This window comes from Apis mellifera, linkage group LG9, assembly GCF_003254395.2.
Source record: "Apis mellifera strain DH4 linkage group LG9, Amel_HAv3.1, whole genome shotgun sequence".
Lineage (NCBI taxonomy): Eukaryota > Metazoa > Arthropoda > Insecta > Hymenoptera > Apidae > Apis > Apis mellifera.
This window is the reverse complement of record NC_037646.1, coordinates 12264334-12281501: the sequence shown is the minus strand read 5'-3', so window position 1 is coordinate 12281501 and position 17168 is coordinate 12264334. Positions and strand designations below refer to the sequence as shown.

General features: G+C 26.7%; 2 protein-coding genes across 4 annotated transcripts; both read left to right on the top strand.

Moving 5' to 3' along the window:
* The first annotated feature begins 79 nt into the window (after positions 1–79).
* LOC100578597 (putative uncharacterized protein DDB_G0282133) lies at positions 80–13312 on the top strand. Of its 3 annotated transcripts, XM_026442690.1 has the most exons (17): positions 80–234; positions 2499–2718; positions 2976–3089; positions 3271–3762; positions 3904–7477; positions 7574–8104; positions 8301–8370; positions 8512–8583; positions 9997–10186; positions 10310–10426; positions 10526–10702; positions 10779–10946; positions 11017–11109; positions 11259–11301; positions 11384–11496; positions 11560–11690; positions 12664–13312. In XM_026442690.1, exons 2-17 carry the CDS (start codon positions 2581–2583, stop codon positions 12680–12682), a joined length of 6042 nt encoding a protein of 2013 aa, XP_026298475.1. In that variant the 5' UTR covers positions 80–234; positions 2499–2580; the 3' UTR covers positions 12683–13312. The 3 variants fall into 3 exon arrangements, 2 of the variants coding, with proteins under 2 accessions (XP_026298475.1, XP_026298474.1); XR_003305299.1 differs by having other exon boundaries at positions 3904–8104; positions 11560–11760; XM_026442689.1 differs by having other exon boundaries at positions 3904–8104.
* A 776-nt stretch (positions 13313–14088) lies between these two features.
* On the top strand, positions 14089–17075 carry LOC411542 (signal recognition particle receptor subunit alpha homolog). The gene is made up of 7 exons (XM_395013.7): positions 14089–14457; positions 14650–15019; positions 15306–15450; positions 15516–15654; positions 15749–16281; positions 16351–16765; positions 16846–17075. The coding sequence occupies exons 1-7, from the start codon at positions 14341–14343 to the stop codon at positions 16969–16971; spliced, it is 1845 nt and encodes a 614-aa protein (XP_395013.3). The 5' UTR covers positions 14089–14340; the 3' UTR covers positions 16972–17075.
* The last annotated feature ends 93 nt before the right edge of the window (positions 17076–17168 follow it).

Sequence of the window (17168 nt, the reverse complement as noted above, 5' to 3'; positions counted from 1 at the left end):
ATGATATTTGCCAAGTTAAATATCTTATGGAAAGTTGACCACGATTAAATTGCATCTAGGGATTTTTTATCATTAGTACCTGAAATTAGTCGAGCTATATTCTTCAGTCGCCATAAGTTCCGATGAGTTTCGACGTTTTCGTGCCAAGTTTTGTTTAGTTATTGTATAATAAGAAAAGGTTCTCGTGAAATTTCACATCACAAAAGTGTATTACTACTTCCTGAATATTCAGCCGTGAGTACCATCTTATGATTTTATTTACATATATTGATATCCATATTTTTAAACTTTTGCAACAAATTTTGAGTATCTTGAAGTTGATCGGAATAATGCGATTATGTATGTATCTAAAAGATGTGCAATTCATATAGTTATAAAAAAGAAATATATTTATTACGCTTATCGTTTATTATTATAAACACATATTATTATAAATTTTAGAAAGATACATTTTTAGATAAATTAAAATTAATAAATTAATGATAATCATGGCGATCATATTTATGAAATGCTTGTCAGAGCATATTCCTAAAGTTCGTAAACTTTTATATTTAAAAGGTGTTGTAAATTTTTTATCGATATTTTTGATATATTTGAAGAAAGATTATTTAGTCTTTGTTCTTTTTTATTATTATATTAGGTCAAATTAATGCATTTCATTTGATCCAATTTGATTTCTCATAAATATATTGGATGTTCTTTCTTTTTATGTACAATTTATATAGCGCAATATTTTTATGGTCTATTTTTATATTATATGACAAAAAAATATATATGTTATTTTTTGATCATTGTATTTTATTTTATAAATTATAATAAATATCACAATATGTATACTTTTTAATGATTTTAGATTATTTCTAATAATTACAATTTTAATGTATATTAAATGGGAATTTGTCTACTTTATCTTCTGTATTTTATTAGACATAATGTCTTTGTATATAATAATATTATTTATATCCTTTTATAATAATAAATTCTAATGTTTGTAAGTATATATATATATGAAGATTAATAATATTATACATATTTAAAATATATTTCATATATTCATTAAGAAACTATTAGAATGTTGTTTGGTAACAACAATTCTAATTATATATAATAACTTTGTGTCAAGATAAATTTTATTTTAATTCTACATTTTTGGTCTTTATATTATTATTTATATATTATTATTTACATTATACATATTTATTGATAAATATGATATAATTTTAAGAATATACATAATTATTTTGTTTAATTTCAGCTTCCAAAAAATAGTTTATTGTTAATAAGTTATCTTTGAAAAAAATTTATGTCCACTTAATTTTAATATAAATCTATATCATTTTCAAGAACCTACATTATTTTTTATATTTATGATGTTTATTACTTATCTCTTTTATTTTTATAAAAAAAAATCTTATATGGATGAAATATTTTTTTGCATTATTCAATATTTTATTAATTTTTGCATATTATTTTATATGTATCAATTCTAAATATATAATGATTCTTAATTTTTTAAAAGATATTTCTTATATATATTCTATATGTTGAAAATATATATTATAATTTTATATACCGATATGTGTACATGTACGCATGCACACATATGCGCGCGTATGTACACACACGTATACATAAAATGTACATATATACATATTTTTATATAATATATACATATTTTTAATAATAATTTATAGTATTTATAATATTTATATATTATATATGAAATATATAATATATTGAAAATATATAATATATTGAAAATATATAAATACATTAATTTATAATTAAATAATTGTATAATTATGAAATATTTCCCATATTTTTATGTTTTAATGATGTCTATTATATTTATAATATTTTTAATCATTCACATTTATGTTGTAATTTAATGTTGCGATTTAAATAATTAAATGAGATTTAATAATAATAATTATGTTATAAATGATTTATTAAATAGATTTACTAAGATTAATATTTTGTTCAACTAAATATATTTTTATGATAGTAGCATTTGTATATACAAATATTGGCAAATGTATACTCATTATTTGTGCTGAACATATTTTATATTATTTTATTTGCTTATAAATATTGTGTAAATTTATATTTACTCTACAACTATTTTATGACAGTTTAGATTTCTTTAATCTTATATATTATATAAATATAACAAAATAGATTATAAGAACTATTAAAGTTTAAGAAATTATTTTATTACTGATTAAAAAAAATTTCAGGTGATTTTTAATTCTCTTTTGCACACATATGCACACATATGCACACACATGTACACATGTGCACATGCACATGCATACACATTTATTGCAATTTTTATTAATAATTTTATGAAATATTAAAATTTTTTTATTTATAAGTATATAATTGGTTTATATATTATATCTAGAAAAGGAATATGAATAACCGAATAGAGATTTTTATAATATTTTATAGACATATATAGTGATATTCTATAACAATTTTCTTTGAATATAAAATAGCGTCCAAACGGACTGCGGCCCTTAAAACTGTTTGGAATGCGCTAGCAAACCATTGCTAGAGTGAGAGACGAGAGATTTAAAAATGCAAAATTGGAGTCAATGGCAATTGTCAGCTGGTGCTGTCGCTACTCCAATGCCACAACCACCAGTTGGTTATGCTGCGCCAGGAGCAGATCCTATGGCTATGATGCAAGCATATATGCAGTACTATAATCAGCCTGTAAGTATTTTATTACATATTTATTTTTATATCACATCATATTAATAAATAAAATTTTTATTGATTAATTATCATATTGTAGATTAATATAATAGAATTTTTAATGGAATTTTGACGTATTGAAAATTAAAATTTTATTGACAAATTATTATAATATAAATTTTTTTTTATATGGTAAACATGTTAATTTATTTAATAAAATAATAAATACATATAATATATATTAGTTGTAAAGTATAATTGTATCATTTTATTAGGCACCTAGTGGATACACAGCAGAACAATGGGCTGCAGCTCAACAACAAAATTGGACTCAGTGGCAGCAATGGCAGCAACAATATCAACAATGGCAGGCACAATATGGAGAGAAGGTATATAACAAAAAAAAGAATAAAAATATAATTATAAATGATTATAAAACTTATTAAATTTATTAACTTATTATCGAAAATAAATTTTTATTAAATTATAATCAATATAAAAGTTAAATTTTTGAGATCAATATACTACATAGATTTTGTGAATTAATTTATTGCTTCAACTTTGTTTCAGTATCAAGAAACAATGAAACACATGTCAACCCAGAATATGAGCTTAGCTAATCAGATGCCACAATTACCAATTGTACAACCCCCACCACCTCTTCCAAAAGAGGATACGAAACCACCATTACCTCCAACTACTATGAACACATATCAATTTACAAGCATGCCTCCGCCGCATCAAAATAATCTTCCATTATTTCCTGTTAAGCAAAACGCGAATACTCCAATGCAACAAACGAATATACAAAATTGCCCTCAGAATCCTCCTTTACCTCCAAATCAGCCACCATTACCTCCTGAAAATAGCAATAGTAGTAAAGAAAATAATTTAAATGGTAAACGCAATAATAACATTGATAGTGAATCTAATAGTGTTAAAAAGTTGAAAGTCGAAGATGAAGAATTAACTGAAGCCGAGAAAACATTTGATGCTCAATTTAAACAGTGGGAGGAGCAATTTAATAAGTGGAAACAGCAAAATGCTAATCATCCGGATAAGGTAAGTAATCTTACAATTAACATTATATATTATCATTGTATATTATCAGAATGATAATAAACATAGTGATGGAAATCAACCAGTAAGTGAATTATTACTATTTCTAATTATGTACACAAAAAACTAATTATTTCATTGTAGACTCAATATAAACAATACGAAGCAAAATGGACATCTTGGCGAGAGAAGCTTATTGAACGACGTGAACAAATGCGTAGAAAACGTGAACAACAAAAACAAACTACTGTCAAAACAGATGTCGAAAAGAATAAAAATTTGCCTGGTGATGATAAGATATTGAATATTTTGTCTAGTACTGAAAATCAAGGATTGATTAACAATTTATTAGGAATTGGAAAAACTCTTGGTTTAACTGGAAAACAAAATAGTAATGTACCTCCACCGCCACCCCCACCGCCGCCACCAGCTACAGAAACAATAACGTCCAACATTCAAACGGCAGCTACTATAACATCATCTTCTCAAACAGTTTCACAGGCATCAACTGCCCAATTACCAGTTATGAATATGATATCTTCTAATGTAATGACTTCGTCACCTTGGAATTCTCAGCAATGGGCATCGCAATATAATGCAGGAGTACCTAATTTTCCTAATTTTCAAACTATGACTGGAGTACCTCCACCACCATTCAGTATGCCGCCAATTCAGATGCCACCCCCAAACTTTACGCAACCACCACCAAATTTTCCTGCTATACCAAATTTTTCTCAGCCACCTCCGGGTTTTGTTAACAATGATTCACGACAGAATCATAATGTACGGCCATCGATTCCATCTAATATGCAACAAGGAAGACCATCTCCGTTCGGTTTGAATGCTGGTGGTGTTCCAGATGGGAATTCGATACATAACGAACGTCAAAATCAAGCTGGTCCTATAAATAATTTCGATTCTGGAGGCCATATAAGTAATTTTAATATAAATGATCCTGTTCGACAAAAAGGTATATCGACAGAACGTTTTGGTTCGGATGGTATTAACGATCAACAAACTAAACAGTATCGGTGCAATGATATGTTTAATCAACGAAACGAGAATTATAAATTAAACGGTGAATGTGTATCCGAAAGTGATCAATTTAGAAGAGAAGACAGAAATTATCAAGAACGTGGAAACAATCAGTTTAATCAACAGAAGATGAATTTGAACAATGACAGATTTGTTCCTGGAAATGATCGATTTGGGCCAGGAAATAATCGATTCGGTATAACTAATGATAGATTTGCATCTGGAAATGATCGATTTGGAATGCCAGATGATCGATTTGGATCTGGAGACAACAGATTCATTGCTGGAAATGATAGATTTGGAGGTGATAGGATTGGAGGACAAGGAAATGAATCTCTTAATGATCGTTTTGGACCAAACAACGATCGATTTGGTCCAAATAACGAACCCTATGGTCCTGGAGGTGATAGATTTAATAGGAACAACATAGATCGTTTTGAACAAAAAGATGTAGGGGATAATAGGCGCGATAATTTTCAAAATGCTTCAAGAAATTTCAACAGGAATAATAATCAATTTGAATCACCACCCGATAAATTTGCTTTAGAATTGAAAAAACTTATGGAAAAAAGAAGAGCTGCAATAGATATATTCAAACCGAGTTATCTTGATTCTGATAAAAGTAGTAATGTTGGTTCGTTGAGTGAGAGTTTCAAGAAGATTACAGGTGATTCTCCATTCATAAAATCAGCTGGAAATCAAAATTTTGGGCCTCGTGGACCTTCCAATTTCGGACCAAGTGGACAAGGTAACTTTAGAATGGCTGGAGATTTTAAATTTCAAGGAAATCCCGAGTTTGGATCACGTAGTACTACAGGAATTGGACGCAACAATTCTTTCGATTCACGAGATGTTTCAACTGGAATAACTTCATTCAGAGGACCGAATTTTAGTCCACAGCAAGTACAAGATTTTATAAATACCGAATCAAGACCAAATATAGCGAATCTTGAAACTGATACAAATGCGAATAATGAAAATAAAACTGAATCTATTACTGTAACAGAACATACTGAGATAAATAATTCTAAATCGAGCGATCAAAATGTCGATAATACACAGAAGGAAGATACAGAGAATCATTCGGTTCAAAAGGATATTTTATTGTTAGAAAAGCCACCTTGGGTTGACTCTCAACTTTCTGAAGATAATTTATTGCAAAAGGATAGCATTAAGAAAGAAGAAATTCCATCTGGTAAATATGATTCCTCTGAACAGAATGTACAGAATACGTTTAAAGAACAAACAGAAGTAAAACAAGAATTATCTAATAAAGATGGTGATGATAATGAAAAAAAGTCAGAAGTATTACCTTTTATGGGGGAAAACGATCCAAAACCGGAAGATTTAAATATGGAACCGCCACCTGAATTACCTAATTTGGGCCCTATTTCTACAAACGAACTTAATATTGATTCTCTACAAAGAACAGACGAATCGTACGAGACTAAGGAATCTTCTTTAAAATCGTTCCCAAACAACAATAACAATCCTGAATGTTTTGATCCTAGAGGACCATTCGTTTCAACATTCGGACCAAGAATGCAATTTAGATTAAATGCACCTTTCTTGAGTCCCAAAAGTCCTAACGATGTTAGATTTCCTATATTTGAGCCATTCAATTCTTCTGGTCCAAATTCGTATCCATTAGGCACTCGAGGATCTAGTGATGGACAATTTGGCCCAAGAGGTTCTAATAATGGACAGTTTGCTCCTCGAGGTCCTGATGGACAATTTGGTCCTAGAAGTGGCAATGATGGAATATTTGGTTCAAAAGGTTCTAATGATGGGCTATTTGGACCTAGAGTTGATAATCAATTGGGGTTAAAACCTCCTAATAATGGACAGTTTGGTCCTAGATCTTCGAATATTGGACAATTTGGTCCCAGATACGATAGCCAGTTAGATTTAAGAAGATCTAACGATGGACAATTTGGGCTTCAAGGACTGAATAATAGGCCATTTGTGCCCGGCAGACCAAATGATCCATTATTTGATAATCGAAATCCCTGTGATTTACAATTCACGCCTAGAGGATCTAATGAAGGACAGATTAGATTTTCAGGATCCAATGATAGGCTTTTTGGTTCGCGACGCAATGATTCATCTTATCAACGAAGTCCAAACAATTCGAAAGTAATAAATGACGGATTATTTCCAAATAGATTTAATGAAAAACAGTTTGATAATTCCGATGGATGTTTTGTTGTCCGATCTTCAAATGATACGTACTTGGGTTTGCGAGGTCCACTTAATAATTCGAATGATAATTCTTTTCAATCTCGGGGTCAAGGTGACAGATTTTTTGATAACAGACAAATCGATGTTAGAGGAATTGAAGAAATTAGATCGAAAAGATCACTCGACAACAATTCTGATTCTAAAATTCACAGTAGTTCGGAAATAAGTGGAGGAACATTTGATAATAATGAGAAAATATCGATCGATGAAAATACGCAGCAGGGAAAATTTGATTCTAACGATATGCAGAATCCAGGATGGAGGCAAATATATTCGAAGAATAGTTTTGGAGATATCGATCAAAGATCCGGACGAAGCTATCCTGATAAATCTTTGCTTGGTCAAAATGAAACATTTAATCAGAATATAGCGAATAACATAGAACGACGATCTCCTTCGGGTGCAAATAAATCTAACATTCCTGATAGAAGATTAGAAAGAGGTATGACCGATATGACGGTAGGTGATTATAAAACTTTGTTAGACTCTGATTATACGAAATTGGATAATACCGATACGTATCTAAAACGATCCGTAGATAATCGACAATCTCAAATTAGATGTTCGACCGTGAAGGAATTTTATATAGAGAAGCAGTTTAATTACAATCATGGCGGGGCTGGTGGTGAAAAAAAATTTATCGAGCATATACCTGCTAAAATAATTGATTATGCTCATACTTCTCGATCATCGATTCAAGATCATTTAACTCCTGTGCAATGTTTCGATTATGGACATGGTAATTTAAAACCATTAGTGCCAGAAAATGAGTTGCAACCAAAGAAAGATTTCAGAAATTGGGAGGAGAATGAGCAAAATTTGAAAGAATATACCGAGAGAATAAAGAATTACGAATATCACGCGAGTAAGGTAGAATTTAACCGATTACAAGGAGATTATAAGCAAAGAAGAAATAGCGAAGAATTTATAGATGATAGAAAATTTGAAAGAGGAGAACGCAAAGAAAAGGAAGAATATAAAGGAAAAGAACGCGAAGATAGGATATTATTTGATCATACGAAGTCTGACAAAGATCAAGATAATCGATATGACAAGAATTCTACTAAAGGTAATTTGATATTAAATCTCAAGAATAATATCTTTTATCTATTGTTACAAATATCATGGTATCAAAATTGTATGTCAAAGTTGATCAAATTTATAAGAAATTTGTATTCAAAGAAAATATATTTGTATTTATGCGTATTCAATTATTAAATTATATAGTTAATTTCATGTTTATTATCATTTTCCTCAAATCGTAGAGAGAACGCGGGAAAGATGTGAAACTTCTCAAAAGGAAATGAATAAAGAAAGTGATAAAGAAGAAGACAGGTACAGTACAATGAACATATAATTTATATATTTATATATTTAATTATATTACTTATATATACTATAAACTATTGTAAATTGTTATTAATATTATCTGATATTAATTTGAATCAATTTCGTTTGAAAACATAATTTCTTTAGATCGAAAGGAAATATAAACTGGCAGGAGAATTCAAACAAGAACATCATAGATACAAAGCCATCAGAAACCAGGTATGTTATATTGAAAATTCGTTAAATTTGTCTTAAATGTTTTAGCCTTTAAAATATTGTCAAATAAATGTTTTTACAATTTTTGTGTTCTTAAATTTACATTTCGAAAATTTTATCCATTTATACGTATAATAATATTTTTAATAAGTATCATATTTTGCATAAAGTACGAAGACTTATTTATGCAAATTCATTCTCACATGTATATTCTCTCTCTCTCTCTCTCTCTCTCTCTCTCTCTCTCTCTCTCTCTCTCTCTCTCTCTCTCTCTCTCTCTCTCTCTCTCTCTCTCTCTCTCTCTCTCTCTCTCTCTCTCTTTCTTCCCTCTCCCAAATGCACTTTAAAATTTATATTATATACATTTTTATATACATATTATATACATTATGTCAATATTATTGGCATATGAAAATATTTCAAAAACCATAGGTTTTTTTTTACTCGTAATGTGTATGTATTTATATTATGGATACTATAATGACTAATATTATATATTTAAAAATTGATTCATTTGCATAATACAGATGAAATTTCAAACTTTTGAAAATTATATATCTTGTTTTTTTTTTTATAACATATATTTTGTCAGCATATTTTAAATTAAACATACATATCATATTGCAGAATAACCCATACATTTTTCTCTATTGTGTTTCTATTATGTATAAATATATTATGTTTTTGCGATTTAATTAATTTAAGGTAAAAAAAAAAAAAATATCTTTATATTATAATATACAAAAATATTTGAAATTTTCAGGTGATGGTTATTATTTAATATAATATTCAAAAGTATTTCGTTTATCTATTTCGTTTTATGAAATTCTTTCGTGTTTTAATAGCTTGTGCAAAAAATATTAATTTAGCGCGTCAAAATTTAAATATATCGATCTTTATCTTATTTATTAATTATTCATTTCCATGGTTATTCTTTTTTTGTTACAGTTTATGAGAATATTATATTTTGTTTATTGTATACAATTTTGATCTTCTTGCTAATTAATTCAAAGATAGCTAATTAAAAGCATTTCACGGTGATAAAATCATGTTAATATATATATATATATACATAATGTAATGCATTATTAGATATTAATATGGCAAAGATTCGGAAACAGCTATGTTTGTATCTGTGAAATGAAGATGGCCAATTCTTTTCTTATTTTCATTTTCGATTTGGCTTTTATATTTCATAGATATATATTTACATTTATACACATTTTTATCTATTGTAAATCTTTTAATGAGAATAGCATTTCTGATAACAAATTGTGTATATATGTATAGACATGGTATTATCACAATGATATAATGATTGGCGATCAATACTTTTGAATTAATTTGCGAAAAGATTATTTTTTTATATATAAAAATTATAAAGATTCTTTAATAAGTTGATATTGTTTATTATAGTGTTACAGATACTCAGCATAATGTATTGGAACCTGCACAAAAGACTTTGGAATTGGCAAAAACACCAAATTGCACAATGGTGGATGACTTATTATGTCCTCCAGGTCGTCAGAGTAGACCACCAAAAATAGCTATAATTTTAAGAGGTCCGCCAGGTAGTGGAAAATCTTTTGTGGCCAAACTTATTAAGGTAAACTTGAAATGTGTTTATTAAATATAATATAATATACTTGATTTTGTAAATATAATTATTATTATATTATTATATAAATATTATTATATTTATAATTTCAAATATTATATTTTTTTATAGGACAAGGAAGTTGAACAAGGAGGTTCTGCACCAAGAATATTAAGTCTTGATGATTATTTTTTGGTAGAGAAAGAAATAGAGTCCACAGATGATAATGGGAAAAAAGTTACAATTAAGGTATGACATGTATAAATTATTATTTTTAATTAAATTTAAAATTTTATAAATGTAAATAAATTAAAGGTTTTTTTTTCGATTTTATAAACTTCATTATAGGATATGATATATGAATACGAAGAAGTAATGGAACAAAGTTACATTACATCTCTTGTTAAAGCTTTTAAAAAAAATGTTACCGATGGTTTCTTCAATTTTATTATATTGGATTGTATAAATGAAAAAATATCCGACTATGAAGAGATGTGGAGTTTTGCTAAAACAAAAGGTTTCAAGGTAATTTTTTATTGAAATCTAATAACATTGAAATCCAAATAGATGAAAAGAGAGTAATGTTTTTGAATATTTGTAGGTATACGTATGCGAGATGGAAATGGATTTACAAATTTGTTTAAAAAGAAATATTCATAATCGCACAGAAGATGAAATAAATAGAATTATAGATTATTTTGAACCAACTCCAAGTTATCATCAAAAATTAGATGTTAATTCAATGTTGCAGGAACAAGCAATTGAAGAAGTATATTTTTTCAAATTAAATTGTATATATTTATTTTATGAAATATTGATTATATATTATTTGATTTTAGGTTCATATGGAAGATAGTGAAGAAACGCAGGAGAAATCATCTCAGCAAAATGAAGATAGTCAAGATAGTCAAGATGATATGCAAGATGCTATTGTAATTTTCCATATTAATATATATGTATTTCTTTCTTTTTTGAATAAGAATTTCTTTTTTTTTTCTGATAATATGTACATATATATATACATACATATATATATATATATATATATATATATATATATATTATTATTATTCATTTTTAGGGAGTTAGCAAATGGGAACGTATGGAAGCTGAAGATAAATTAGGTCAGTTATTGTATGTTTTATAAAATATTATTATATTTTATATATAAATAATTCATTTCATTTTAATATTAAATAATATTAGATCGATTGGATGGACTTGCAAAAAAGAAAAATGAAGGAAAGGTACAAACTATGAAAGATTTTCTTCAAGTTCCTGACTATTACAATATGGAAGATACTTCCGGTAAAAAACGAGTAAGTATATTTTATTTTCCAAATTATAAATATATTTATACTATAAATTGTTGTATATAATAGGTGAGATGGGCAGATTTAGAAGAACGTAAAGAACAAGAAAAAATGCGCGCTGTAGGATTTGTAGTCGGTCACACTAATTGGGATCGTATGATGGATCCTACAAAAGGAGGAAGCGCCTTAACACGCACAAAGTATATATAATTTAACTTTATTTCTAGGTTACCTAGAAAAGATCACAAGTAAAATTAATATTAATCGCGTGTAAGTTCTAATTTAAAAATTTACACGTTTATTTCAGAAAGTATTACAAGAATAATTTTTTCTTATTTTCTTTTCTCTTTCTCTTTTTTTTCTTTTTTCAAAGTTAAAGAGATAACATTGTATTTAAAAATAATATATATTTAAAAATAATATGATTTATGCGAGTTCATAATTAGAAGATTTGTATAAAAAGTTGCAATATGCGTATTAAATGAATTTCTTTTTTTTTTTTTTTTTTTTTTTTTTTTTTTTTTTTTTTTTTTTTTTTTTTTTTTTTTTTTTTTTTTTTTTTTTTTTTTTACAGTATTAGAGATATATAAAGACTGTTTTTTTCTTTCTTTTTTTTTCTTCTTTTTATATTGTAAAAGACTGCAATTAACTATCACAATCTTAAAGTTTCCTAAGTGCATTTATTATAATGTTGCAATATATTTATGGAGAAAATACTCTCAAACTATAAATTCTTGCGTCATTATATCAATATTAATTTTTATCATATTTGGATATAAAATATATATGCTAATATTACAGCATTATATTTGTATTTATGTATTCATTTGTATGTGTATTCACATATTATCCTTTTTTGAAGAAAAGATATTTAAACTTCAGTTTACAAGATTTTAATAAAGATGAAGTGTAAGCATTATTTTAATTTTTCCGTAATTTATAATATGTACAATTTCATAAACGTAAATTTTTTTGTACATTTATATACATATGAACAATTTATTTTTCGTTTGATTTAAACATTTTTTAATTATATAAAATTTTCGAAAACTATAAATATGTGTTGTGTTTTATTCGCTGTTGCAAATATAAATGTTCTTTTTTATATATTTATATACTTTCATAAAAATATTAAATATATGATACCTTATATAAATCATTATTATATTGCAGGTTTTTTTCACTATCATAATGACATTTTTATTCGACTACAGTAGTGTACAGAAGTGAAAGTGCAAGATGTCTACAAATATTAAAATTCTTCAGATGATGTACGATTCTAATGCAGCCTTATAGAAATTATATTTATAATTAGGCTAGTATAAATCTTGTTAATTTATGTAAAGCATGCTGTAATTATTGTATATAATATTAATGAAATTGTTTTCATTACAAATTTTTATATTCAGTTTATGCATAATAGTAATAGTAATAATAATAATGGTAATAATAATAATAATAATAATAATAATAACAATAATAATAATATAATATTAATAATAATAATAATAATAATTAATTGATTGATTGATTGATTGATGATTGATGATTGATGATTGATGATTGATGATTGACGACGACTACGACTACGACTACGACGACGACGACGACGACGACGACGACGACGATGACGATGACCACGACGATGATAATGAAATGATAATTATGATGGTGTAAAACAAATTGACAGCTTAAGTATATGTGATAATCATACCACTGCCTGTTCAAAATTATAATACTAAAAAGCATCCATTATTCGATTTCAAGAACTTGTATGGATGAAGTAAATAAGAAATAAATTGTAGAAAATTGTTTAATATTATATAGTAGTGTTTCCAACCTTTTTGTACTAGCGAAATATTTCAAAATTAATTAAATTTTCTCGGTATATTTTTTTTTTAGGATGAAAAATTTATTTACTTGAAATTGATTATATATTTTGATATTTATTTACTTGAAATTGATTATATATTCTAATATTTATTTACTTGAAATTGATTATATATTTTGATGTTTTTTAATTTATTTATTTGAAAAAAAATTATATATGATGATCACGATTTATATTCATATAATATTATGATTTTAATTGTTGCATTTAACCAATTGTTGCAATGTTGCAATTTGTTTATGAATTTTTAAACATTATTTATAAATAATAAATATGAAATATTTTATAAATATTTAATAACATTAATAAAATTTTCGCGTAATATTGATCATGGTATTAATGTATCAGTTGGAAAATATTTTTTACTTGGAAATGTATGTAATGTTGACTATCATGAATAAAAAATATTGTTAATATTTTAAATAATAATAATAATAATAATAATAATAATAATAATTCAGAATAAATTTGTCCTTAATTATTATATACATATAATATAAACATAAATAATAATTATGATGATGTAATCAATAATGAAGATATAATTAAATTTAACTTTCTCATCTTTGTTTTTTTTTTAATCTTTAGGAATAAAAGTATTTTAGATAAAAATATTAAGTGAATATTATTATATAAACATTATATTATATAAATTTATTATATTAATATATATTAATATATATATATATATACTTTTATAATTTTGAATATTGCGTATGATTTGTATAATGATATGGTTTACCAAAAAGTCGAGTTTACATGTAATAATATTAAGTTGCAATATGTAGTTGCCTTGAAACTTTTTAATGTTTACGTTTCATCGTATCTCATATCTTTTATTCTAAGGTTTCTTACAGTGTCTGACGTGTACAAAAATCAAATAACACGATTATAAATATAGGTTAGATTGCAACATTGAATTAAACATCTTTTTTATTTTATTAAGAAATCGTGCAATTATGCTCGACTTATTTACCATATTTAGTAAAGGTGGTATTGTGTTATGGTGTTTTCAAAGTACCTCGCAAATATTTGCCCCAAGCGTTAACGCATTAATACGAAGTGTCATATTGCAAGTAAGTGTTTCTTTCATCGAGATTTCTTATGTTTTTGAATTTCATTATGTCAATATATAATATTATCAAATATTATGTAAATATTACAAATTAAATACAATAGAAAGGATACTTTTAATTAATATTGAAATAATTAATTGTCGAATAATCAATATTTGTCATATAATAACATTTTTTATTAATTCTTTGCAGGAACGTTCGGGAAATCATAGTTTTGAATATGATTCTTTACGCTTACAATATAAACTCGATAATGAGTTTGAGCTAGTATTTGTAGTTGCATATCAAAAAATACTACAATTGTCATATATAGATAAATTTTTAAATGACATTCATTTAGAATTTAGAGATAGATTTAAAAATGAATTGGAGAATTCCAAATGGTTTTCGAACTTTGAATTTCAAAGTAATTATGAACATGTATTAACTATGGCTGAACAATGGGCAAGGACTCAGGCTAAAATACCTAAACAAATGCGTACCTTTGATGAAAGTCAAAAATCAAAAAAGACTGTTGCCAGTATGATTGAAAGAAAAGATGACAAAGAAAATAAAAAACAAGGTATGTATTTGCAATTGCATTGTATTTGTTTTGACATTTAAAATTGGTTTTTCAAAAATTGTTTCACAAATATGTATATACATATATATATATATATATATATATATATATATATATATATATATATATATATATATTTTTAAATTTAATAAATATCATCATTTATTCAAATTGAATCTTTTATATAATAATCTTAGTATTACCAAGATTATATGTGATGTGACAATATATTTCCCAATATATTTTAATTATATTTATGTTTTCTGATTTTTATTTAATTCCATAGTGAAAATTCAAGAAGTTATAAAGCAAGATTTACAACAAAACAATCGAGTAAATCATAATGGAGAAATAGATGAAGAAATTTTAATCGCAAATCGTATGAAATTGGCGCAAAAATTGAATAATCAAAAGAAGAAAGTTGATAAGCAGTAAGTTCTAGATCTCGTATTGTAATATTTAAGGATAAGATGCATAAAATAGTTATATTTCACAGAAAAAGTCAAAAAATTGAAAAAGCTGGCAAGAAACCTCGTGTTTGGGAATTAGGTGGGACCATTAAAGATCTTGCTGCTTTAGAACGCACCAAAGATAAACCAGAAGAGAGCGGTGATTATGTTGCAGCCGATAAAACGGTGATAATAATTAATTAAATTTTTAAATTTTTGAATTATTTTTTTTATAATCAAAAAATATAATTTTTTTTTTATAAAATATAAATCTTTACAGTTAGTAGGTAAAATGAAAGGTGGTATTCGCGACATAATAGTTGAAAGTGATTCCGAGGATGAGTCCGACGAAGAAGTGGAGAATTCGAAATCACAAATGCAAAAGAAAACCAATAGTATGTTTTCAATGTTTAAGAGTTTGGTCGGTAATAAATGTTTGAAACACGAGGATATGGCTCCGGTTCTCGATAAATTGAAAGATCATTTGATTTCGAAGAATGTGGCAGCTGATATTGCTAAAAAGTTATGCGATTCCGTCGGTGTAAAACTCGAAGGAAAAATACTTGGTACGTTCGATAGCGTGGCTAGTACCGTGAAAGCAACTTTAACCGACGCATTAGTGCAAATATTATCTCCAAAAAGGCGCGTAGATATTTTACGAGATGCAATGGAAGCAAAGAATAATCATAGACCTTACGTTATGACTTTTTGCGGCGTGAATGGAGTGGGAAAATCAACAAATTTAGCGAAAATTTGTTTCTGGCTCATAGAGAATAATTTCCGTGTGCTTATCGCAGCGTGTGATACATTCAGGTATTACATCTCTATTATTATCAAATTATTAATCTTTCATCAATTTTTCATTTTAATAATTGATTTTAGAGCTGGTGCAGTTGAACAATTAAGAACGCATATGCGTCATTTAAATGCTCTTCATCCACCGGAAAAACATGGAAATCAATCTATGGTCCAATTGTACGAAAAAGGTTATGGAAAAGATGCTGCCGGTATTGCTATGGAAGCGATACGTTTTGCCAAAGATTCGAAAATCGACATAGTTTTGGTGGACACTGCAGGCAGAATGCAAGATAACGAACCTTTGATGAGAGCTTTGGCCAAATTAATTAAAGTAAACGAGCCAGACGTGGTGCTTTTCGTTGGCGAAGCTCTTGTTGGAAACGAAGCTGTTGATCAATTGGTGAAGTTCAATCAAGCATTAGCAGATCATAGTCAATCTTCCAATCCTCATATCATTGATGGCATCGTATTAACTAAATTTGATACAATTGATGATAAGGTGAATAGAATGTATCGAAAAAATATATTAAAATTGATTTATAATGATATATTATCGTTGTGTATCGCATTCGTTTTCAGGTAGGCGCAGCAATTTCTATGACGTATATTACCGGACAACCTATCGTTTTTGTTGGAACAGGACAAACTTATACAGATTTAAAGTCATTAAACGCCAAAGCCGTGGTACACGCATTAATGAAATAATTGTTGATTTAGTAACAAGTAACAAGAGACGATATCTTATTAAAAGATAAGAAAAAAAAAATAATTAAAATTTGAATCGATTGTTAAAGAAAATGAAAAAAAAACGAACTATTATTATCTTTATTATTATTATTACATGCATACAAAAAAATTTAGCAAGAATAACATATTATCACATTTAAAGCTGTTTAAAAGAT